This window comes from Xyrauchen texanus, unplaced genomic scaffold (genome assembly GCF_025860055.1).
Source record: "Xyrauchen texanus isolate HMW12.3.18 unplaced genomic scaffold, RBS_HiC_50CHRs HiC_scaffold_542, whole genome shotgun sequence".
In the NCBI taxonomy this organism is placed as follows: Eukaryota; Metazoa; Chordata; class Actinopteri; order Cypriniformes; family Catostomidae; genus Xyrauchen; species Xyrauchen texanus.
In genome coordinates, this window is record NW_026266514.1 from 1 (window position 1) to 25,000 (window position 25,000).

Genomic DNA, 25,000 nt, shown 5'->3' on the forward strand with positions numbered 1-25,000 from the left:
TTAAGAACCGTTTTGTTGTAATAATAAAATGTAATAATAAAAAACAAACAAATGCATTAAACATTTTGTAGGGGACCACATTAAAACAAGATTTACAGCACAGCAATCCACATGCAGTGTTATGCAGGCTGAGGTAATAATGAGAATAAAATATATGTAATATGCAATAAACAGCCTGTTTAATTTCTGGGACAGCTATTTTGTTCTCTCAGCCAGTAACCCTATTTCTAACTCGAATGACTGTACAAATAGTTTCAAAATAGAAACCGTTCCTCAATTTTCCTTTTCCATCAACAGTAGTTATGCAAGTCAAGTCAAGTAGTTATGCAGCCTTCGTGATGGATGTTTCAGGCCCTTAATACAGGTTCACATCCATATGGCTCAAAGATGTCGCTAATTGAGCTTCAACAGGAGAAAAGTGAGCGTGTCTACATGAGCACTGGCAACAGGAGACAGACTAGTGCTGAGATTGTTTCAGAGGCTCGTCGCTCTCTTCGAACTGTTGCCACACAGCGGCCTTTCACACCTCAGGAGAAGCATCGGCAGCTCTTCGGAGAATCATCCTCCCGTGCACGTGATGGACGACCACCATCTGCATTCAGGTAAACAACATCACAGATTAGTATTAGTATAAATATTTATCCTTCCTTTGTAACACTTTATACTGAATCTTTAAAACCAATTATGCTGGTTTTAACTGCCTTTACAAATTTCTTTTTTAGTCTTCATGCCCGAAATTTTGAAGCTCCTGACTCCAGACCAGGCTCTGGAACTCGTCTTAGTCCACTGGAACACGTAAGAAGGTTTTAACAACTTTGTATCTGACTATTCTAGTGAAAACAGGAAATGTAAGTACTCTTCACTCATTACCAGAAACCCAGACTGTCTGTGTCCTTGGATGAAGATGGCCATGAGAAAAAAGCAGCTCACCCCAAACCCCCAGCTGAGCGAGGGAACACCAGGAGAGGGTCAGGAGGGTCCAAAGCAAGACAGCTTATAGCGGCATCCATCAACCATCTGCCACCCATGACACCACGTTCAAATAGTACGAAAAGGAATATATACCATCATTTTTATGAATAATTATTCATTCATACTGATCCTCTTTTCTGGTATTAAGTAAAGGGATAGCTCACCCAAAAATGACATTTCTCTCATCATTTACTTGGCCTCATGCCATCCCAGAATATTTCAGCTCTGTAGGTCCTGACAATGACAGTGAATGGTGTCCTACTTTTATGTTTTACTTTTTATTTATGGGATTTTTGCTATTTTTACAAAGGTCTGGCCACCATTCGGTTTCATTGTGAGGACAGAGCTGAAATATACACACACATCTTGGATGGCATGAGGGTGAGAAAATGATGGGTGAAGTTTCCCTTTAACTTTTCTTCATGCACCTCTGAGGCAGCCTGGAATCTAGAAACTCAATGGTGGCCTGTCTCAATGTTTTTAGAAGAGACAGGCTGATAGCTGTTAAGTGTTTCACAGCAAAACCAAAATGAATACACTCTTCCAAAAAATCAGATATAAATCAGTTTTATATAATTGCCTCGAGTATGTTTATGGATGTGTGTTTGTGTTGAGAAAACAAAAGATGTTTGTCCTGTGAGTTGTTTGCAGGATTGATTACTTGCTCAGCTCTACTAAGTTACTCTGTAATATAATAATTTGAAATGTTCACTGACACACTGAAGAACAGCACAAGACTCTACAAAAGGTTGCACTTAATACAATTGCTCTATATTTGCCCTATATTCATTCAAATCCAAACAGGTTATATATGTTACATATACTGTTTTTTAATGTAATACACTTTTTTGAGTCATGTGTTGGCTATATCTATAAATCAGTTTTTCTAATAATTGGTTTCTTTTTTTTTAGCTTAAGTAAGTGTGTGCTGTTGTGTGTCTTTATGCTTTTAAGTTGTCCTTCAACATAAAGCTTCAGATAAGTCTCAAGAGGCAAGAATGGGGTTGGACGAACCAGAGAACAGAGCAAAACCACACTGTGCTGATGGCAGAGAGCATAAAACAAAAGCATCCTCTGAAACTGACCTGCACACACTTATCAAACACAGGTATGATTTTGAGCATGAGAGACACTTTTGTTTGCTTCCAAGGCACATGTCTTCTGTAGTTTTAAGGATGCATATGTTTATGACAGGGACCCTCATCAGATTTCTGTCCCTTTGGGCATCATAAAAGCAACCTTTGGTGTCAATACACCATTAAACTCCATCAGTGGATTGATTTATACTCTGTGACCAAGAACAAATAAAAAATGTGTATATGCTGTCAACTCACAGGACATCCTGTTCAGAAAGAGTAAACTAGTTTATTGTTAACTGATCAGAGAATGATCTCTAAAGCATTATTTTTTTCATAAGCAATGTTTTAAAAAACACTAGTTTGATAATTGGAATACTCTCTTGTGAGCTGTGCTATGACACACATATTCTTCCAGGATATTTAACAGAATTGAATAATCCTTCAGTAAGACTGCATAGAATGGATCATTTGTTCAGTTCCAAGAGCTCTCATTAATACTTTACCCAGAATGCCCACTCATGCAAATCACAATGCTTCCAATTTGGATGCATTTACAGATACTCTGAAATGTTATTAGTAAGCTGAAATCAAACAAGCATCAAGTCTCTCTCTCTCTCTCTCTCTCTCTCTCTCTCTCTCTCTCTCTCTCTCTGTCTTTCCCTCTCCACGTGCCCATCTCCTTGTTATAGTTACTAATGGAGCAATATTAGATTATGTAGGCCGTTTGTGGCTGGCTGGCAAGCTGGTCTTTTGACCACCAGTGCAGTCTCATTTGAGATTCACACGATGAGATCATGTCTTGGCCAAGGCATCCCATCAACAAAGAAGCATTATTGAGACAGTCCAAAGCCCAATCACTATAAATGCCACAAAAATGCAATATATAACAATAACAATGAATTATTCTATTTTATTGAATTATAAAAATTAGGTTTTATATGTTATGCTTTACAACATGCAACTTGGATGTAATTCAATTTGTTACCAATGATAGCATGGACTAAGAGAGTAAAGTTTTAAAAGGACTTGGTGGCATATGTGAAAGCCGTGTTAACTGATTTCTTGATTTCTAAGACAAACTTCACCATGACGGTGCATTACTAGCTCTGAGGCAAGCACACAAACCTGTGGTTTCCTGTCTGTTGCAGTAGCCCTCACATGAATGCACCTTTTTTATGTAAACATTTATACAAGCACATTATGAAAGTTATTTACGTTTCATAAATAAATGATTTACACACAATTCTCAGTAAACAAAAGAGATAATAAAAATATTGGTCATGTAAATGGTGCATCCCAACAGTGACCTCTTGTGGCTGCTATTAAAATAAGAGAATTGTAAAGTCATTGATTGAACCATACACAGTGAACAAACTACTAATGTGTTATATACATTTTGAACGTATTTGTGTTAGTAAATAATTTGTTTAATTTCAGCAAATTTTTAAAAGATTGTCAGGTTATATTAAATTGTTATTTTGATACACCACCAAGGGTTTAATGCCACTAAATAATTTTTGCAAGTCACCGAGGCAGTGTTTCAAACACAATGATTTAATACATGCTTTCTATTTACTGTGAATGTGCTGTTTGTATGTGTTTGTGATTATTAGGATACCACAGTCAGCCAGAACTGATGTATCCAGTAAAAAAGGATCAAAACCAGGTTTGATATATTTGCATGCATAAATGAACTAGGCTCATCTAATATATTCTAATTTATTTGCAATATCTATTCTGTGTATATATCTAAACATGATACTGCTTACTGACTTCAGGTAAAACCAGTGCCACAAACATCTGATCGGATAGGAAACACAAACCACTTTTGCTATAGTAGAGTCTCAAGCCTTCTGTATCCAGACACCAGTTGATAGTTTAATCTGCTGTTTTCACAACCCACAGCTTCCTACAGCTCGTCCACAATGCAAGTGCTCACAGAGGCATTTGTGCAGAACAGATACTATTGAAAGATGTGTGGGTGCAAAGCTGTGACCTTTTCATGCTATGTTGAACATCCTGTATTTGCATGCATCTGGTTTAAGAATGAAAAATCTGAATTCCCTTCCGGTATCAGTAAAGTACATCTTCCTGTATATCTATATATCTGTCTATCTAACACCCACTCCATGTCTTTCTGCTGTAGAAGCTAAGCTTGGCCATGGCAAAGGAGATGATAACATGGATGGATCTCTGTTTTGGAACACTAAGGTTCTTCCTTTCCTTCAGGAATTTGAGTTCTTTGTACCAGGTGATGATAAAATGACACTTATTAATGAGTTCTCACCAGTGATGATCTGATGACCCCTACACCCAAACAGCAAAGGGTCACATTCTGCTTTGATATCATCAGACCAACATTAAACAGCTAAACTAGCACATCAAACCTGGTCTGAAAAAGTCTTAATGAATGATCTCTTATTTTTGCTAATTAATTTAGACTTTGAAAGATATTCCCAATTTTGTGTTTATTGGACTGTGCTTGTTTATGTTCTTATGAAGGAACTGCTTTTCAGCACTTGAATGTGCCCCATAGTGCAAGCAAAACTGCAGCCAGAAAGAAAATACAAGATCTGAATGCAGAGGAATGAAAAACAGAGCTGTGTTGAGCTTGGCATGGTATAGAGCTTTTAAAGTCAGCATGCCAAGGAAAAAGTACTGTTCAATGCAATCTAATAGCAGTAAATATTTAAGCACTTTCAAAATTCAATAGAAACTTATTTGAAAGATAAATATAAAATATTTATTGTGCCAACAGCCTCTTTGTTTATGTATAAAATTCCATTCATATTCTATATGCTTAGAGAATATGAGAATATGCTTGCCATCTTGGAAACAGAACTAAGGAACAACATTTGTTTTAGCAAAATTAGCTTTTGAAAAAGCAGCCTCAGCCTTATCCCCTAAAAGTAAGTTATATCCTACAATGGGAGCAAACAATTGTCAAAGGCAAAAGGCATTACCAGTGCACACAATTGTCAAAAAACATGTAGACATTGATAATTCTTTGTTTTCTGCAAGCAACATAACCGCTAGCCTGAATTAAAGGGAAACCTTAAAACTTGTTTAGACTTTATTAGCTTTTTTGATTGCTTTATTGATACCAGGAGATTTAGGAGCTATTGATGCTATATAAACAAATTTAGCCTGATAATTTAATTTAGATCTTGCATTTTGATATACATCACTCAGTAATATATAATGCCATTGTGCTCAGAACTGATGCAAATAAAAAAGACTGTAAAGAGCTATTATACACACACTAATGATGTGTATACCATACAGCGGGGAAGTTTTTTTGAAGGGCCGTGTTAACTCAGTGTTGATGTGGGCCAAATGTCAGTGAATTGTCAGTAAGTCTACTTTTTGTACACATTAGTTCAGATGAAAGAAATGCATTGTGTACCCCACAGATTACTCTTTTTTTCAATGTCCTTCACAGGAATAGTTTGAAAGGTGGCAGTGCTGCAATTCATACTGTGTGAGACATTGACACTGTTACCAATTTTGTGTACCGCATTCTAAGTCATTATTAACTGGAACGTGCTGGTGCTCTCTCTTACAAAAACAATCCTTAAAGGTGATGGTGTGTCAGAAGAGATTGTGGGGCGTCTGTGTAGTGCATGCACCGGTCTCCATGATGCTCTGGCAGAGCGAGGGATGCTGGGAAGGCAGTGCAAAAAGAGGTCCACCATCCTTAGAACACTCTTCAGACTTATAGATGTGGAATCAGACCGACTCAACCTAAATCTAGCCAAACTCATTCTAGCAGTAAGTACACACACACACACACACACCTATAGCCAGAGTGGAACTGGCTCCAACTGCTGTGCATGGTTTCTCCCAAGGTTACTTTTCTTCATAAACTAACATCTTATGGAGTTCGGTTTTCCTTTCCACAGTCACCTTTTCTTGCTCACTGGGGGCATAAAGACAATATTTTTTTAAGGCATGATTTCAATCGCGTTATGTATTTAAACTGTACAAATGAGGACTTTAACCCTTGTGTTGTGTTTGGTTGTGCTAACATCTTTTGTGTTCCCAGTCAAAAATGACCGGCCCACTAGGATTGTTAATAAATGTCTCATATTACATATATTATCCCAAGATATTGCATTAGATCTTTTTTCAACTTCTTTTTTAGTAATTTTGACAGGTTTTGTACTTCTTTATATAAAGAATATAATAAAATACATAAAGATTTAATTGAACTGAGCTTATACCAGGTGAGTGGGGGCACTCCCTACATACATTTTTTATGTAATACATAAATAACCACTTGTTTTATCTAAACAGAATAGTTGTCATTTTAAAGCTTTGAATCTGGACTTTAAACTGCTTATAGCTGGTCCTATCCTTAAATAATGCTTTTTAGTTTGCTGACAATTAGTACTGTTTTTTTATCTCTTAATTTGCAAATTAAAAACAATTATATTCAGAGTTGGTAAAACCACATACAAGATGAGATAGCCATGTGTTATATATTGTTAGAAAGGTTTAAATTAGTAAAATACAATTAGTTAATTTGTTTCACTCAGAGGCCAAACTGCAGTAAGTATAAGTGTATGAAATTACCACTAACAAGTAGAGTTTCACAACAAAGTTCTGAAGGAACATGTTCATTTAATCCAACCAATCACATCGTCAATCACAAGTATGTATAAACAGTTTACATCAATGCTTTGACGATTCCGCCAGCATTTGGCTCCACCCATTTAGCCAGGACAGATCCATTCGTCAGTTTTGAATGACACTACTCTGCGCAAAGCATTGTCCCTCATCAGATAAGCTCTTCCATTGCAATTGTTACGTTATTCACCAAGTTGCCGCAGCAGCCAGTATTAATATTATGTGGCAATGCTGGCTGCCAATTTAACCATTGTTTTTGCACCGTCTTTCTTTTATTAAATTTTTCCTCATTGAGGCTGACCTGGTGAAACAATATTTAGTAAGTTATCAATATAGTAAGTCGTATTTGTTCACCACGCTACTGCAAATGACACCCATATAGTATCTATTAAATCCAATTCACTGGCACAAACTCCAAATGACTTAGTGGTGAAAATGGTTCACTCTTTGTCATGCTGTCAGTCAGTACAAGTAGAAATGCACCAATAAAAAATGTGTTTTCAACAACGAGCTGAAAGAAGCCGTTCTTTTTCTTCGTGCAACATGTATTTTTCTGTAATGTTAATTTCCCACGAGCACAGAGGTAAATCCGACAATGTCACATTTCGACAGCTACACTGCACTTTTTAAGTAGTACAAGCACTTTTGGGTGTTGTATTTAGAATTTTTGTTTACAATGTGGTGAATTTTTGTGAAGTCATTGCATAATTACACATGCAATATTACATCGTATTGATAGGATAGGCTACATGGAATTTGTACCTTTAAAAAGTGCAAAAGTTTAAAAAAAAACCTTTAAAAAAACCTTTTTTCCACACCCCATTCTGAATGTATGCAAATAGCCTATAAGAGATTATATTTTATATGTAAGAAGTTTTTTTCTTAAGAAAAGTTGACATCTTCACTGCTCAGGACAAAGCAGAATGATTCATGAACCATTATTACACAAACAGTCGGGAATGTAAACTTCTTAACAGGATCATGTGTGTAAATAGAGTTACTATTTTTTCATGTGGAATATATGTGAGGATGTATTATGTCAAATAACGTCTTCGTGGCAGTTCTAAATAAAAACAAAATGCAATTTTTATGATCCCTCATTTAAAAAAATTACAGCACAATGCAGCACAAATGCTTCGTTCACGTGCCGCAACCATGGCATGTCTTTCAGGCCATGCATCTAAGCATGCATGGCTCTGTAACCATGACGTGTTTATGCTGCTTAATCGTCCCATATTATGCCACTCATACCAAACAAACCATTACCCACGTAGTGATTGATATCAATCGGGCTGTTTTAGGTCTTCCCTAAACAGTTCACCATAAGCCTGCATCTCTGCATCAATCAATTTAATTCAAATATAGCCAACAATACGCCCTCCCGTTGAACGCCATGCTTGACAACTCATTCGTATCGCAGAGTGAGTTTATATGCAGCGTAAACTTTTCACATGAAAACACGGACTCTTCCTGCCGCGTGGTCCTGTTCTCAAGGATTCAGCCCATTCTTTCACATAGGGAGTTCTTTTAAAATGCAGCATATATCACTTTCACAATAATTAAGTGTTCTGCCGTCGAATGCTGTGCGGGTCCACAACTGTGGATACAGCCGATCGCGGCACTGAGCGAGCTCAGTAAAATACAGCATAAACCATGCTCAGATGTATCCTATGCTCTCCTAACAGTACAGTGCTTGAGGATTCAGCCCATTCATATCACAAAAAAGGCGAGAGCTCTCATTTTAAAGCAAATTTGATCACTTAATTTGAATGCAGCATGGGCTCGTTCGAATGCAGTGAGAGTCACCACGTCTAGGCTGTGGGCTCTCACATTCGAATCGCAGCACGGGGTCTCCCAGTCGAATCGCAGCATGGGCTCTCCCAATCAAATCGCAACACGGGCTCTCCAATTCGAATCATAGCACGGGCTCTCCCGTTCGAATGTAGCGAGAGTCACCAAGTCCAGGCCATGGGTTCTCCTGTTTCAAATTGCCATGCAGACCTTAGGTCAGTAGGATGCAGGATACACAGCAGGGTAAATCATTTATGTTAATCAGATCAACAAAAGAGGACATTCAATTTACATTTTCATTCTGCCGAATTCTGTCCAGCTCTCCCAAGTTAAATCCCCACGTGACCTGCTCTATGCAGACGAGAAAAAAGAAAAAAACTCCAATCAGACTTGTCCATATACATGGAGGGCCCTCCTGTTCGGATGCTGCAAGGGGGCCCCCCTGGCTAGACTGGAAGCCCTCCCATTTGTACCGCTGTGAAGGCCCTCCCATTTACATGCAGCAAGGGCCCCGTTCTATCACAGGATGGGCAGACCTGCCCGGAAGGTGTGAGGTTTACCTTCCAGCCACAGGCATTGCGGAGTCCTCCAGCACCACAGCAGCTTCTGTGAGAGCTCATTTCCTTGCAGCAGCAATCGCCATGGTTTCTGCAGTGTTTCCGCCTATTTTTACTCTACTCATTCTCTACCTATCCTGTAGCTCTCCGCTTCCTATCCCCCAAGTAGACCCTAGCGTGAGGCTGCCTCTGCAAGCGGTAACTGCTTGTTCTATCATCTGTGGCACTTCTGCCTCTCTCACAGGCTCATTTACTCAACTTATGTTGTTCTGATGTCTGTCTTCCGTGGAACACAAAAGGAGATTTTAGGCAGAATGTATGCAATGAAAGTGAATGGTCACAGAGGCAAACAGTCTGCCTTGCATTTCCTTTTGTTTTTCATGAAGAAAGTAAGTTTTGAAGCAACATGAGTGTAGGTGAATGATCACAGAATTTTCTGTTTTGGGGAAATTATCTCTTCATCTATTGTGTACTAATGGCAGATACAGATAGCTTTGAGATAAAATACCTGAAATCAGTTACATTGCCTGTAATATTGCTCTTGTATAATATCTGTATATCAAGCTTGACGTGAGTGGAAACAACTTGCTGAACATCTGCAAACTCATCTTCAAAATCAGCCAGAACACCAGTAATGATGCCCTGTTTCTTACCAGCTCCATCCTAGGTAAGACCTGAGTACTGTATAACTTACTCAGATACTTTAATCAGTCATTAACTCTATTAACTTTAACCCATTGTGTGTGTGTGTGTGTGTGTGTGTGTGTGTGTGTGTGTGTGTGTGCGCACGCACGTGTGTGTGTGTCTGCCCACACAGACTCTCTTCTTTCTCTGCTACAGTGTGAGGATGTGTGGAGTAAAGGTGAAGCTGTGCTGTACTGTGTTGGCTCACTGAAGCTCCTTTCAGGAAACTGTACCCTCTCCAGGCTTCTGCTGGCTAAAGACTTCATCTGCATACTGATGTTGCTGTCTAAGAGTCTGATACACAGTAAACCTGCAGATTTATCTAATGTAACTAAGCACAAGTCAGAGGGAGGAGGCCAGCATCTCATTGCAGGACATATACTGGTTCAGGTGAGTGCTTCTTGAAGGCTGGTTGGTTTACGCAGGCCTAAAGGGATAGTTCACCCAAAAAATGTATTATTTACACCCATTTGCTCCACCCTCACATCGTTCCAGACTCCATATTACTTTATTTTGTCCATGGAACACAAAAGGAGAAATTGAACTTGTTGCTCATGCCTATGTAATTATCTTTAAAAGATATATGCAAAAGCAACATAAAAGTAAAGTTGTTCACACTTAGCTACATCTCTTATTATTATTTATATTTTTGAGTGATCCAGAAGTCAGAGGTCAAAGTTGTTTTTTTGTCACCTCTAACACATCTTCCCGATCACACACATACACAAAAACACAAAAACAAATAAAATCACAGACATTTCAATGTATAAAATTCAGCTGTCTTGGACAATCAGAAATTATTCCAGTTCTTTCCTGTGGTTTAAGATAATCTGCGGTGGGATTTTTTTCCTCTTTTTGTTTCAAAAACCCTGTCAGATTTTCCACAGTAACCTAGGGTGTTTGCTTCTCCTGTGTGCTAGAATAGTACTTTGTGTAACACAGCTCCACCATAGATTAATAAATAGGATTGCATTACAAACATGTTAAGTCTCTTATGTGTCTTGGAGACTTGAAAACAGGAGGAATTCAGCATGCTTGAACCCCACCCGGATGCTTCTTAGGACTCTGCTCTAGGAGTGAAACGGAACAAAATATGAGCATTTCCTTGGGGTGGGGTTGCACAGGGTTGAAATGAAGGGTACATTTTTTAAGTGCTTTTCCTCTGCCTTTGTTTTTGCTTTTGTCTGGGAAGATGCCCTTTTTCCATTTCTTCATGTCCATATTTTCCTTTATTCTTCTCCAGCCCAAAGCACATTTTGCGGGAATTAATCAAATCAGTCCAAATAAACTTCCTAAACTACGCACGCATGGTTTCATGTTCAGTGTCAATAGCTGTGTCACTCATTAGCCTGTTGAAGGAGGGAAATTAGGGTTTTTATGAAAGTACAGCCCAATGGGCTAAGCAGACCTAGCCGGCACACTGCATGTACCTAATCAGTGTTCTGAGCTCTTGATGGCGAGATTTATGAAGGCACTTTAAAAACCTTCCGTTACTTCTTGATTATAAAAGGGTAAGCACTTCTATGTGTCTCTGTCCTTTAGGCAGTGGCCAAACATTTAAAGATTTCTTCATGTATGGGCATTTAAGATTGACTTGAACACACTCTAGCACACCTGCTGCACAAACTTAGTTTACACTTTTTCATACATTAATATAGATTTAAACCTAAAACCTTGATGTTGACCCTCTCTAGGCTACAGCAGCTTTGAGAAATATAGCTGACCTGTCTGAGTCTCGGCCCTCCTTCTTGTCTAACAAGGTCTTCTCTAACCTTTGCTGGATTCTGGAGAACCACCGTAATGACCTTGACATCTGCATTAATGTAGCACGAATATTCAGGTGAGGGTACCAGTCTGTCATGTTCTAGTGATAGGGGACAGACAGTTAAAGGGTATTTCAAACCTTCAATTAATCAAACCCAGTAAGGTTATTTAGATAATGTTTAGGTGTGAGAGGACCAGGGTTAAAATTTTGCTCGATTGACAATTTTTAATTAAACTAATACAAATTGCAGATATGTCATGACTTATTTTCATTTATGAGATTTCAAATGATTTTCAGTACGGATGGAACCAGTCTGAGTTGCGCTTGTGCCATCTGATGTGTGAGATTATTCTTGTTTTTTTTTTTTTTGTGTCTACGTGGTCTTCAGCAAGCTCTCCACCTACACAGAGTGCTGCTATGCACTAGCTGAGACACCACGCTGCTGCAGCCTATTTTTAGACCTGCTGGGCAGACACAGCAAGAAACAGGTGAGATTATCTCAAGTATATCAGCCACAACATTAAAACCACCTGCCTAATATCACGTAGGCCAGTTTGTAATATTGTTGTGACAGGGCGGAGGGCAGGGCCGGGTCGTGATTTTACACACCCTTTCCAATATCAGACTAATCAAGCCTCCGAGAGGGATAAAGGCCGACTGCGGATGGTGGTGCAACAGAGAGAGAGCGTTTACGGGCAGCTGTGTGTATTTGTGTCTTTTGGTTTCAGTTTTATATTAAAATATTATTGCTATTGTCAAGCTGGTTCTCGCCTCCTCCTTTTCCCCTGAACCTCCTTTACACTGGTGCAGAAACCCGGGAAGGAGGAGGGATACGCCGTAGTGGAGATCTTGCCGCTACCATCCAACGACGCATTTGCTACCATTTCCCGCGGGGCCGGAGGAGCCTGGCCGCCTGGAAGCGGAGGAACGACGGCCAAACGCGAGGAGAGAATGTGCTCCTAACTGACCGCCTGGAGTGGTCAGGGCCGCTGCCAGGGGTGAGGAGACCCCTACCAGCCAATGAAAACGGTGGGGTCTGAGACCGCCGACCGCGAGCGGGGAGGGGCACACTGCCGAATGCCTGGAGTGGGAGAACCGCTGCCAGGGGCGGGGGAGAACCTTTTGTTTCCCAAGAACGTGGTGGGGCGTTCCGGCCACCAGGGGCTGGAGGACTGCTTCCGATCTGCCCGGGGAGGCGCGGCTGTTGTCTGTTAGATAGTGGAGGAGTGGCCAAGGTCCAAGCTACGGCGTATCGGAGAACCAACGAGTGTTTTTTCTTTTTTTCCTCTCTCTCCTCCTCTCTCTATCCCACTGCCGCTCCACGTTGGCACGCCCTCCCCCTGGGAAAGATGGGGGGTGCGTCATGCCGGGGATGTCGAGGAATGTGACAGGGTGGAGGGCGGGGCTGGGTCGTGATTTTACACACCCGGTCCCTTATCACAATAATCAATAGGCATAAAGGCCAACTGCGGACGGTGGTGCGACAGAGAGAGAACATTTGTGGGCAGCTGTCCGTCCTATGTGTGTGTTTGTGTCTTTTGGTTTCAGTTTTACATTCAAATATTATTTATATTGTCAAGCCGGTTCTCCTTTTCCCCTGAACCCCCTTTACAATTGTGCTGCCAGAACAGCTCTGTACTGTCGAGGCATGGACTCCACAAGACCTCTGAATGTGTCCTGTGTTTTCTGGCACCAAGACATTAGCAGCAGATCCTTTAAGTCCTGTAAGTTGCGAGGTGGGGCCTCCATGGATCAGACTTGTTGGTCCAGCACATCCCATAGATGCTCAATCGGATTGAGATCTGGATAATTTGGATGCCAAGTCAACACCTTGAACTCTTTGTCATGTTCCTCAAACCATTCCTGGACAATTTATGCAGTGTGGCATGGCGCATTATCCTGCTGAAAAATGCCACTGACGTCAGTGAAGACCATTGCCTTGAATTGGTGTACTTGGTCTGCAACAATCTTTAGTTAGGTGGTACATATCAAAATAAAATCCACATGAATGCGAGGACCCAAGGTTTCCCAGCAGAACATTGCTCAGAGCATCACACTGCCTCTGCTGGCCTGCCTTCTTCCAATAGTGCATCCTGCTGCCATCTCTTCCCCAGGTAAACGACGCACACGCACCACGCTGTACACATGTTCTAAAAGAAAACATGATCCATCAGACTAGGCCACCTTCTTCCATTGCTCCATTGTCCAGTTCTGACGCTCAAGTGCCCATTGTTAGCACTTTCGGCAGTGAACAGTGATCGGACTAGACGGGCTAGCCTTCGCTCCCCACGTGCATCAGTGAGCCTTGGGCACCCATGACCCTGTCACTAGTTCACTGGTTGTCCTTCCTTGGACCACTTTTGGTAGGTACTAACCACTGCATACTGGGAACTACCCACAGTTGCTCAGATCCTTATGCTTGCCCATATTTCCTGCTTCCAACCATGAAATTCAAGAACTGACTGTTCACTTGCTGCCTAATATATCCCACCCCTTGACAGGTACCATTGTATCAAGATAAATGTTATTCACTCAGTGGTTTTAATGTTGTGGCTTATTTGTATATTTAACAATTTAATGTTGTTTATTTAATGTTGTGTGCTATGTGTATGTGCACTGTCAACGTACACACAGACTTACAAGACTTGCGTTTAACATACACATGTATAGGCAAATAGGGCATATCTTCCGCTTTCTGCTCTCAAGTGAAACTAGAGCAATGATCTGTGTGTGTGTGTGTGTGTGTGTGTGTCCTCATGTGTTTTTCTTTTGGTTTTATTTCAGTACAGTCAGTTCAGATGTTCTTGTTTCTCTTTCCTCAATGTGCTCTTCATCTCATAAAGAATAAACACAGTTCACTCTGTGTACTAGGTATCATAAACAGTCCCACATGCACCCTTTACCTCACTTAGGGACATACTTCCTCTAGACTCATGGAAGAGAAGTCTCAGTCTCTTTCATACATTCTAAATGAAAGTAGAAATTATTTTTGTTGGATATAAATGCTCTGTCAAATCAAACATCACCAAATACAGCTGGATTTACAGGAGTTTTATGTGATTTCATTCAGGACTGTCTTCAATGCACTAAACACACATAAACTTTGTCTTTTCTTCTGTGCAGGATCTAGTTGTGCGTCTCCTGTTCACACTAGGAAATCTGACTGCCAAAAGCATTGAAGCCAGAGAGCAAGTCTATGAAGTGGATGGAGGGATAGATGTCCTCTTAGATCTTTTCCAGGCCTACCAGGGAACACCATCACACCCTGACCAATGTCACCCTCCTGAAAGAGTGGCCGTCTTGGTCAAACTGATCAGACTGCTGGCCAACCTAGCCATTCACCCAACAGTTGGCACAGCACTAGCTGCCAACGCATCGTGTACACAGCTTCTATTGGAAGTGCTGGGTACGAACCAAAACTGTGAAACACTGTCAGTATACATATAGTTTACATACTAAAATTCAATTTCAGTCAGAATTAAACAATAATTCATCTATTTAAAAAGCCATTTAAACACTTTAGTCAGACTGAAATAATACAAATTTTTGCAACGTCAGACTGACAGACCTAGGTCATGTTATTGTAGATCAGCTTCATCCATGTATACACATTAATAGGACCATAACTGGCTTCAATGTCGCTCCGTGTTTCAGAGCATGTGAGCATGACAGAGGTGACCAATGTCGTATATTTATCACTTCTTTAGCCTACATCCTTCTTTTTTCTAGTATACTTGGACTGACAGATGAAGACTGTAGCTCGACTACAAAAATTTTTGCTTTAGCTTGATTATAACTCTGCATGTATATGTATTGAGTGTTTTAGTAGAATGATGTGAATTTTAACACACAGTGATATTAAGAGGTTTCTGTAAGTTTCAGGCTATGATTAGTTCCTTGAACTTGAGCTACATTCATGTGCAAGTAAGTTGCATTGCACCATGCAGTCACATGCTGTTCTCTGCACGTCAGTTACTGGCACACACTCTCAAGGTACTGCATCCTCTCAAATGCCGAGAACAACCAGACTATAAAGTTGTCATTTCCCAGGGCCTGTTTTTATCGTTGCATGCCTCATAGATGTCTGGTGTGCTCTGTGTTGCAGTGTGGTTTGTAGGTGATTGATGCATCCAAACTTAGTTCAAAATGTGAAAGTTTCAGAAGCAGGCATGTTATTGTGAAGAGGTGGTTATGTATTTCCTTTATGAAATACAGAAAGCGGTTTTATCCAATGGAAAATGTTTTATGTCATTTTTAAAATGTCAGAATATGAAATTAAAACTTTGGTTGGAATTACTGTAAGATCCCTACATATGACAGTTAGTGGATGCTATTGCTTTTCAAAACTGAGATGGAGACAGATAAAGAGGAAATGGGTGGCTGATTTATCTTTTCTCACATACTGTATCTACCTTTTGTCTGGTAGATTAAAATGACATCCTGTTTTGATGACAATAAATATTGAGTAGGAAAAAGACTAAGAAATCAAGTGTAACAGTGATAAAGCATTCACCACAACAAAAAGTGTTTCAAAACACTGACACAGTTGCAGTATGACGCACAAACACTGACAGTGCAAACCACATTTTCAACGAGAAATAGAGGATCACACCGAAGTCACACTTGCTGTCAAATTCTGAGTACTTTAGTTTCGATTTTGTAACAAAATACCATGCATGAATGGTTTTGAAACCTCTCAAGATGGAATCGATACCTGATTAGTATTGTGCATGGATTGATATTAAATACCAAGCACAGATCTGCAATTTAACCATTCTTACAGAATTAAACACCCCAGACTGTTTTCTGTGTTTCTATTTGCCTTTGTGTCTGACAGAGGGCAGGTGTGTGCAGGAGAGTGAAGAGTTGGTGATTAATGCTGTGGCCACCATCAACAACCTGTCTTTCTACCAGGGAGAGAGCTCAGTGGTCCGTTCCCAGCACAAACACATCTCGCAGTGTAAGACAAGTGTGTGTGAAATCAGTCTGTGTGTTCCATCTGTCTTTGTCCTAAAGTAATCACCCCCCTTTCCCTTCTCTCTGATTTTCCCTTTCTTTGTCATTACAGTGTTAGTAAAGCTCTTGCTGGGCTCTAGTATAGAAGGTGTTTTGGAGGCCACACGTGTGTTTGGAAATCTGTCTCAGATCAAAGATGTGAGACACTTCATCATGCAGCACAAAGGTGTGTCATTCTTCAATTGATACACTTACAGAATCATACCTGGCAAGCATCTCTTGCTGTCTCTGCCACTTCATCAGTAAGAATGTCTCAAAACCTCAGATGCTGAGTTTGTGCTTGTGTCTCAGTGCACCAGTTTGTGGTAACCCTTCTGGACTCCAAGAACCCTGATGTGTGTTTCTCTGCATGTGGAGTACTCACCAACTTATCTGCAGATCCAGAAAACAGGGCCATACTTAGAGACGAGGGAACCGGACAGAAGTAACTTACCTCTCTTCAGTATGGTGTTGGCTTATTAATGTGTGCTAAGTACTGAGATGCTCCTCTACCCAGTGATTTATTTGAGTCATCTCTTTTGTTATTATTTCAAGCTCCAGCCGATCACAAGTGTTCAGCCAAGTCAGATTGCTGTTTACACCTTGTATTAACATGCATCTCTAATGTGTTACTGCATGTGTAAAAAAAACGGAAAAAGTTGACATGCTGTTGCTCTGCTGTTTATCGAACAGATAGCAACCAAGCCATTGGTTGAGCTAGTGTTGTTGTACAGTGTAACTGTACTTCCGGTGTGCATGCTTAAAATAACTTCAAATCATTTAGCTAAGATCTGACATATCGTAGATGTTCTGTAAATGCTTTTGCAAATGTTTCATTCAGATTAAAGTTGCACATAACCAGCTAAATTTAAAAACGTTTTAGTGAATTGGGCAGCTTGTTTACACTACAAATGTGATGTGGTCACATGCAAATGCCTCCAAAAGTGGTTTGATTGATTGATTGAGTGGTTCTGGATCCTGTTTACACCTGTATTTAGTGCTGACCACTTGTGATTGGATCAGGCAAGACAAATACCAGTTGAACCACAGCCATTGAAACTTGATGTTCAGATTAATTTCTCTGATCTTCTCTACTCCTGATATGACAAACACCCTTCCATTTCCCAGTTTCTATATTCATTATACCTCTTCTCTATCACTTATCCAGGCTAATAGACTGTCTGCGTGACTTTGGGCCTCAGGACTGGCATCTAGCTTCTGTGGTCTGTCAGACTCTGTGGAACTGCTTTTTAGATGTAGAGCTGCAACACAGTCGAGAGCTGCTAGAGATCTTAAACCTATACACAGGTACATATAGACTCATAATCAGATTTAGGGACAGGTGCGTTCTAAATCACTCTCAAAGTTTGGCTTTGGGGAGTTTGGCAAGCACACTCATGACAATGCATGAAGGAAAACAGTTTAATCTCTGTGCCTTCTGTTCTTACAGACAGGGGAGCTTTCCAGTGGCCTTCTAATGATGGAATCAGACAAGTCCAGGAAGCATGTTGGGAGTTGCTGTTTTTGCCTGTAGCGGAGAGGCTAAGACAACGTTTACATTGTGAAGACATCAGTAGAATCAATCTGTAAGCTTTCCTGACAACACCTCCTATTCAGTCTTCACGTTGTCTCTAAAATTAGGTGTGTTCATATATGCTTTGTATTTGTACATTCAAGTACATATGCACACAAAACTAAGGAATGAGCCAGTGTGTAAATTGCACCTTGATACTATATCCCTTATGAAGTTTTTAACATATGTTTGCATTGTGAAAAGTAATAATAAGGAATTTGTAAATTATGAGCAACAAATGCAAATTGTTATAATAATAAAATAAAAAATGTTCAAAGGTATATTATGCAACCTGATGCTGTTGTATTTCACTTAAAAAAAGGAGTGGATTGTGTCATACTCGGAAAAACACTCATGAAGCCATTCAATGCTGATGAACTTTCTAAAAAGCACTCAAGACAATCACAGTGATCTCAAATACTTTATTAAACAGACAGTTCCAGAAAAGTCTGTAAGGAACACTGAACAGAAACATAATCATGCTTAATACAATCACATCAAACTCATAAAATATGGCAGTGACATCCCTCTTTTTGACCCTAGCGGTTACACTTCACAGCTAGTCTATAGAATAATAATCAGTTTACACTGCTGCCCTAGAGGTGATCTGAAGACATGTTTAAATACACCAAAAACCTGATGACCAAAACATGTAATGGGGAGGTATTTTTGTTTCATTAGTATGTTATGCAATCAATTCCATACACTTCCCCCCCCTCAATCCCTTTTGCACAGTTTCTCAGGGACTTTCTCAGGAAAGGTCAAGATATTTCAATTTTTATAAGAAGGGAACCCAATTTCTCATATTACTGTATATTTTTAAATGAGCAACAAGTAGCGATTGTTATTTCTAGATAATATGACCATGTTCTGGCACTGAAAAGCCACTAGCCTCATAACCACAGATAAAACAAAGGGAGATTACCAGCAGCGTAAGGTGACATTTTCTTAGTTGTGCAAACAGCACAAGGGATGTTTCCAAGATCAACAACTGTTACTTCCTTTAATCCTCACAGTGAGAAAATGAATCAGTGCCTTCAACATTGTTTAAATCATTAGTGCATAGCAGGGGGTGGCTTTCTATAGCCCTAGTGTCTCTGTGGTGATATATTGTGATGCTGCAAGTCTTTACTGGTGAGTGGTTGTTCCACCACCATGAAAACATAGATCATGTGTCCTACAAAAATTGATATGAAAGATGTTTTGAAGTGTATTATCAATAATATCTACACAAATGAAGAGGACATAAAGATTGTTGAATTATTTTTATGTGAGCATTTTAGATTGCTTAAATTCTTATTGTTTGTGACAATGGGAAGATTTCTGGAAATTAATTCTGATTAAATTACAAATTATACAACCAGTGAAATACCATGTTTTATTTAATTTTTTATAAAACAGTTTCTTATAAAAGTGTCAGTAACTGACATTAGTCTCTCAAGTCTGATTAAAAACCTCATATCCATGTCCAAAGAAAAGTACCATCCTCTACTAGTCCTGCTTTTAGAATGCAGTACTTAACTGGTTTTAGTAAACAAAAAAGACAGAAGAGAATCCACCCTGCATGAAAAGAAGAGACACTCTGAACAAAACAAATCTGCTTAGTTATTCTGGTTAAAGTTGTGAAAATAAGAACAAGCATTATCTAACCCCACAACTGTGCAGTTGTTTCAATTGCCTGATTCTTAGCATCTAGGTCTGTACAGATTGAAGCCAACAACAGGCACCCACATTAGACAAAGTCCCGCTCACCAGACAGCACTTAGATATTTAAGGATACATAACTGGAGGTATTCAGTTATAATGAACGCCCCCAAAAAAAAGATGACCATGCATTAACAGGAAGACAGATAAGGCGCATGGAACCGAGCAACAGGAAGCACATCACATAAGGAAGACTTTTTTGTGCTTGGAGTTACGTACACAAGTAAAGCAAGATGTGCGACTGTCACCATAATAAAATGGCTACATAATAGCTGAAGCATATTTTAACATTTTAAAAAAGTGCTTTGATATTTTTAATGCATGAAAAACCAAACAAGCCTATGATAGATTTTTTTCACATTCACACACTGGAAATGTCACAATGAGATAAAGTGGTGTCTTACAGTAAACTATAAAAAGGGCTCAGATAGCTATTACTTTTTAATTGTGCTCTCTTTGACTCTCTCTCACTAACACTCACACATAAACAGTCTTTCTTGAATTAGCTTATACACATGGGTGATGGTTTGGGTGTCTTGAGAACTCTCAGTTGAGAAAAGCAGCATGAACAGACAGCACTTCAGCATCTGTTGCCAGTGCCATGCATGACAAGGCACGCATTTAGGCAAAATCAGTCATGAAAATCATCATGCTTCTATCTCTAGCCCCTGCTGAAACAAAAAAAACACTAGTAGATAGGCATGTTAATGCAGTCTTCCTGGAAGTACTGGAGTTGCCATTTGTGTGTTTTTTTTTTTAATCTTAAAAAAAAGATATGATTATAAAGCATTCTATCACAGATGCATTTGAAATACTAAAATGAAGTCTGGCCTCCAGAAGCTTGCAGTCTCACTAACACACCCTGCATTGGGGAGTCTACTTATTTCCCCGGTGGCCAGAAATGGCACTGCAGGCTGAGCAGCCAAACAAGTGATTCAGCAAGTAGGTTCAGTTGACAGTTGTTTTTTTTCCTTCTTGTACTAAACAATCAGAATCCGTTCCTCCTTGTCATCATCGTTCATTCTTCTTCCTCTTTTTCACTTTTTTGTTGTTGTTTTTAGCTTTATTGAAATGTCCCACAATAGCAACATCAACAACAGTAAAAAAACAAAAAAAACAAATAACCAATTTGTGAAGAACAGCACTTCATGTCATGAAGCGAGTGATCGCTCTCAGAGCATAGAGCAGTTCTGCCTGCATGCGCGCTTCCATAAGAAGCAAATTAACATGGACCTGAAAGACAGAAAATAAAAGATATTCATTAGCCACAATTCTTTCCTTGAGAATTTTACTTTAACACAATCTGTGTTTTTGAAGTCCTCCTTACTTTCTCAGAGTGCTGGAACTGCCTCCAGAAGCTCTCATACATCCTTTTGGTGATCTTCTCTGGACTGCACACCATAGTTTTGATGTAGACTTTAAAACCACGGTCTAGTAGTTGGTTAATTTCGCCATAGTCATAATCATCATAACTGCAATGCAAACACAGAGATACATACATCAGTAATACAATAAAGAAGAGTAAGTTGTCTACAACATCTATACAACTTTTTCTATAACTAAGAATTTGATGAATTTTTTGTAGCTCTGTATTTTAGGAACCAAAAGACCAAGACTAACCGTATGCCAAACATGCAGTGGATATAGTTCCAGATAGCTCTACGCAGCATGGAAGTGTCCACACCCTGGTGTGTCGCCATTGTGTTATATGTCAGATTGTAAGCGATCTGAAACTTTTCATCAAGAAGCTGTCCAAAATCTGGATACAGCCGGTTCACAAGGGAAAATCCATGATCCTCCCAACTATAGTCCTGTTAAGGGCAGAAAACATCCACTGTCATTATTTCCTCCTCAGTTTCCTGTAATTGGCAAGGCTAGTAATGATAGTTAGATGACTTCACTTCCTCTTACCTGGACTCTGAGGGTGGGCACATGTTCTCCTCTCCTGGAGAAGTTTTTATAGCCGTAACTAGGGTCTTCAAAGTGTCGTGACACATCCCTGGATGGTACACATTCCTCATCCTCTGTTGACAAAACAAAGTGATTTACCGGTCTATGCATTTTATAATAAATATAAAATTAAGGTACTTTGTTACTGTGTCTAACTTATACAATTTACAAGATGGCAGTTGTCATGAAGACATTATTGGAGTTGTCACATACCAGAGGTAACCACCAGCATGCTCTCCATCTTCTCCCTCTCAAAACGTGTGGCCATTTCCTCTTGACTGGCCTCCTCTTCGTCACAACATTCCTGGAGCTGCTTCATCCTCTCCATCAGCACCTCTACCTCGCCAGACATTTCTGACACCTACAAGCACACACAGGAATCTAGGTCGCACACTTGTGGTTCAGCAGCATGTATTCTCTAAGGTTACGAATGTGAACCCTGCACTCCATGCATTCCTTGTTCAGATGTCTGAAAGACTTGGATGAAATACTTTAATTCTTTAAATACGTTTCTGTCTGTCTCACCTGCTGGTTCCCCAACATCTCCTCCAGGGACCCGTTTCCATTAACAATGTCACAAACGCAGTAGCTGCTGAGTGAGGGCGGCCTGAACGTTTGTCCTCCATCTGTGTGGATGTCAGCAGTGATGCCGCAACCGAAAGTAAAGGAGGCTAGAGAGTGATAGTGTGTGAGCAGCACCACAACATGGATCAGTTCAGCCAGGGACCAACTGTGCTCCTCTGCCTTCAGTAGACTCTGTTATATCAAAAGAAAATACTTATTACAACAGAAAAGTACAAAATAACTCAACTAGAGCTAATCGGCATTATATCTCTCAAGGCAGTATAAAAACATCTCTGTGCTCATTACAGTTGCATAAAAACTGTGGGTCTGCATGTGTGACTGCGAGGTTGAAGTCATACCTCAATGTGTTCTCTGGTGAGCAGCCAGGGGCGGTGGGCCAGGATCTTATTGAGCTCCCCAAGAGCCTGCAGCTTCTGTGGGGCTTCTTCCAAACCATTCAACCACTTGGGATCGCCCCCAACCTGCAGGAAGTCGTTCACGTGCAGGTTGACCAGATATGTGCACTGGTGCCTGGCAGCAGCCTGTAATAAACAGAAAAACACTTTCATAAGTATTTGTCGCTGTGCTTTTGAGATGCCGAGTCTCATCCCAGAGAGTTGCAAAGAGTTACAGCATGCCATCTCACCATTATGCCTATGTAATGTCTGCAGTGCAGAGACAATGGACCGTCCATCTGAAGCAGGTAATGCTGGGTCTTTAGAAAGCTCTCCAGATATTGAGGATGGAACCCCATCACCAGGGAGATGTTGTCAAGGCGACCAAGCACCGCAAAGGCGTCCTCAAAAATTGACTGTGTTCTTTCGTCCAATTTACTGACTTGAAGTATCTGGGGCAATGCGAGAATAAAGATGAGGTGAACCTGGGGAATTCTGTACTCATAAAATAGCTCAAACAACAAAACAAGGGTTGGAAATACTAGTAATTTATTGATTAAGCCAGCAATTTAGAAGTTAAAACTAACCTCTTTCTCTGGTATGAATTGACTTGGTCCATTTCCCAGCGGTCTTGGGATTCGCACTCCAACGTCCTACAAAAGATCAGAGCCAGTTTGCCAAACATGATTACATGATCCACAAACATGTTGAAACCAATGCCCTGGGAGAAACACTAAGTGACAAAAAAAAATAAAAAATAGGATTATAATATCTAAGTGATTAAAAACAACATCCTTTCTCAGAAAAATTTTCTCCTACACTGTAATTCTTCGATAGCAATTCAAAAACCTTAAATTGCAATCAGTGAAAACATTCTGAACTTGAACAGCATTCATTGTACTATATAAGCTATCAAAAGGCACAAAGAGAGTCAAAACAACCCAGATCTACATGCTAAAATAAAAGGCTTTTTGAATTAGCAATAAACCAGAGACATAAACATCTCCAAAGTCAGATCAGATAGAAATATGCAACCCATTTTAAACTTAACTCAACACACAATATACTCTGTCTGTCCACTAGCAAACATCGTATTCCCAGACATTCATTCTCTATCTATGCGCTCCGCACAATGGGAATCCTGCAGACATTATTTGAATGGGTTGATTTAATAAAAGTGTGCAAGTTCAACGATTTGACACAGATATGACACTCAATCAATGATCAAAAAGGAGTCTGTTGATCAGATTTGATTTCCAGCGAAAACAGGCTAAGAAAAACAAGCCAGTAGTGTGTTATTGAGGCAGCGAAGTACAAAGAACTGACTGCACTGCAGCAAACGGACTGAATGTACTGCACTGCCGCTTGAAATGAAGGAGAAAAAGTGTAGACTCACGAAAAACGACGTTAAACTCGCTGTCAAACTCTTATCCGCATTTCTTACCTTTTTACTAAGCCGCTCACACTGTGTGCACATTTTAAATAAGTCGGTCATGGTGAGAGAGGAGTTTTCCATAGTTTCATTAGATGCTGACGCGTGCCTCATATTGTTTATTTTTTGCTTGTAAATAAAAAAAATTAGAGCGACTGGTTTGTATTTGTTTTAACTCCCCTTTTTTGCGTTGATCCTTGAGGCATTGAGTAACGCTTCCAGATCTTTTCAGCTGTTGAAACTCCGGAGCAGAATACCCACTTTTTACTAGACCTCTTGTGGTAAATAACAGGCTGTAAATATGACTGACGCGCCCGACAGCCAATCGCTTTGCGAAAACAACTTACGTTGCTCCAATCAACGTAAAGGAGGTAGGGTTGTAGGAGGGGCTAATGCAAACAGGGGAATTAAGACGTGAGTTCAGGCAACAGTTCGGAAAATACGGAACAAATACTGAGACCCTTTGTCCGTGCAAGTTTTCCATATGCCAACCGAATGCATTTCTATAAACTCTTATTACCCTTTCCCTTGGTATCAGGATATGATTGGAAAAATTTTCAAATGTTAGTTAATACATAACAGGTTTTGAACTTACAATAAAACTATTTACATAATCATGCTTTGACCACTCTATTTGGCATTGTTACCCCCTGCAGTTCCAATGAATGAAGGAAGAAGATATATAACCATTTGTACAAAACAGACTGAAGTAGCCCAAGCAAGTGGGAGGGGATACTTTTCCAGTAAACAAACCCTAACGACGTCAATGAGGATGACGGCATGCCCTACAGTGCAAAACAGGCCAAGATCAATTTCTGCTCTCGGTTTAATACGCCACATTGGGGACAAGTCAAGTCACATAAGAGATAAAGTGACGCCTTTGGCTCAGAGACTGATTATTTTCTAAGTA

The 25,000-nt window shown here is 39.9% G+C and overlaps 2 protein-coding genes across 2 annotated transcripts; one reads left to right on the forward strand and one right to left on the reverse strand.

The window, feature by feature from the left end:
• Window positions 1–96: 96 nt before the first annotated feature.
• Window positions 97–18,603, forward strand: LOC127642311 (armadillo repeat-containing protein 2-like). Its single transcript, XM_052124914.1, has 17 exons — window positions 97–602; window positions 723–795; window positions 874–1,045; window positions 1,927–2,080; window positions 3,665–3,717; window positions 4,198–4,302; window positions 5,632–5,822; window positions 9,593–9,695; window positions 9,846–10,102; window positions 11,407–11,552; window positions 11,866–11,965; window positions 14,601–14,883; window positions 16,315–16,437; window positions 16,546–16,659; window positions 16,785–16,917; window positions 17,641–17,780; window positions 17,923–18,603. The coding sequence occupies exons 1-17, from the start codon at window positions 343–345 to the stop codon at window positions 18,060–18,062; spliced, it is 2,547 nt and encodes an 848-aa protein (XP_051980874.1). The 5' UTR covers window positions 97–342; the 3' UTR covers window positions 18,063–18,603.
• Window positions 18,604–20,488: 1,885 nt separating this feature from the next.
• On the reverse strand, window positions 20,489–24,356 carry LOC127642312 (sestrin-1-like). The gene is made up of 10 exons (XM_052124915.1): window positions 24,103–24,356; window positions 23,246–23,311; window positions 22,910–23,110; window positions 22,623–22,805; window positions 22,225–22,455; window positions 21,913–22,060; window positions 21,661–21,773; window positions 21,370–21,560; window positions 21,077–21,221; window positions 20,489–20,982 (listed from the first exon to the last, which is right to left on the reverse strand). The coding sequence occupies exons 1-10, from the start codon at window positions 24,202–24,204 to the stop codon at window positions 20,896–20,898; spliced, it is 1,467 nt and encodes a 488-aa protein (XP_051980875.1). The 5' UTR covers window positions 24,205–24,356; the 3' UTR covers window positions 20,489–20,895.
• Between the last annotated feature and the right edge of the window lie 644 nt (window positions 24,357–25,000).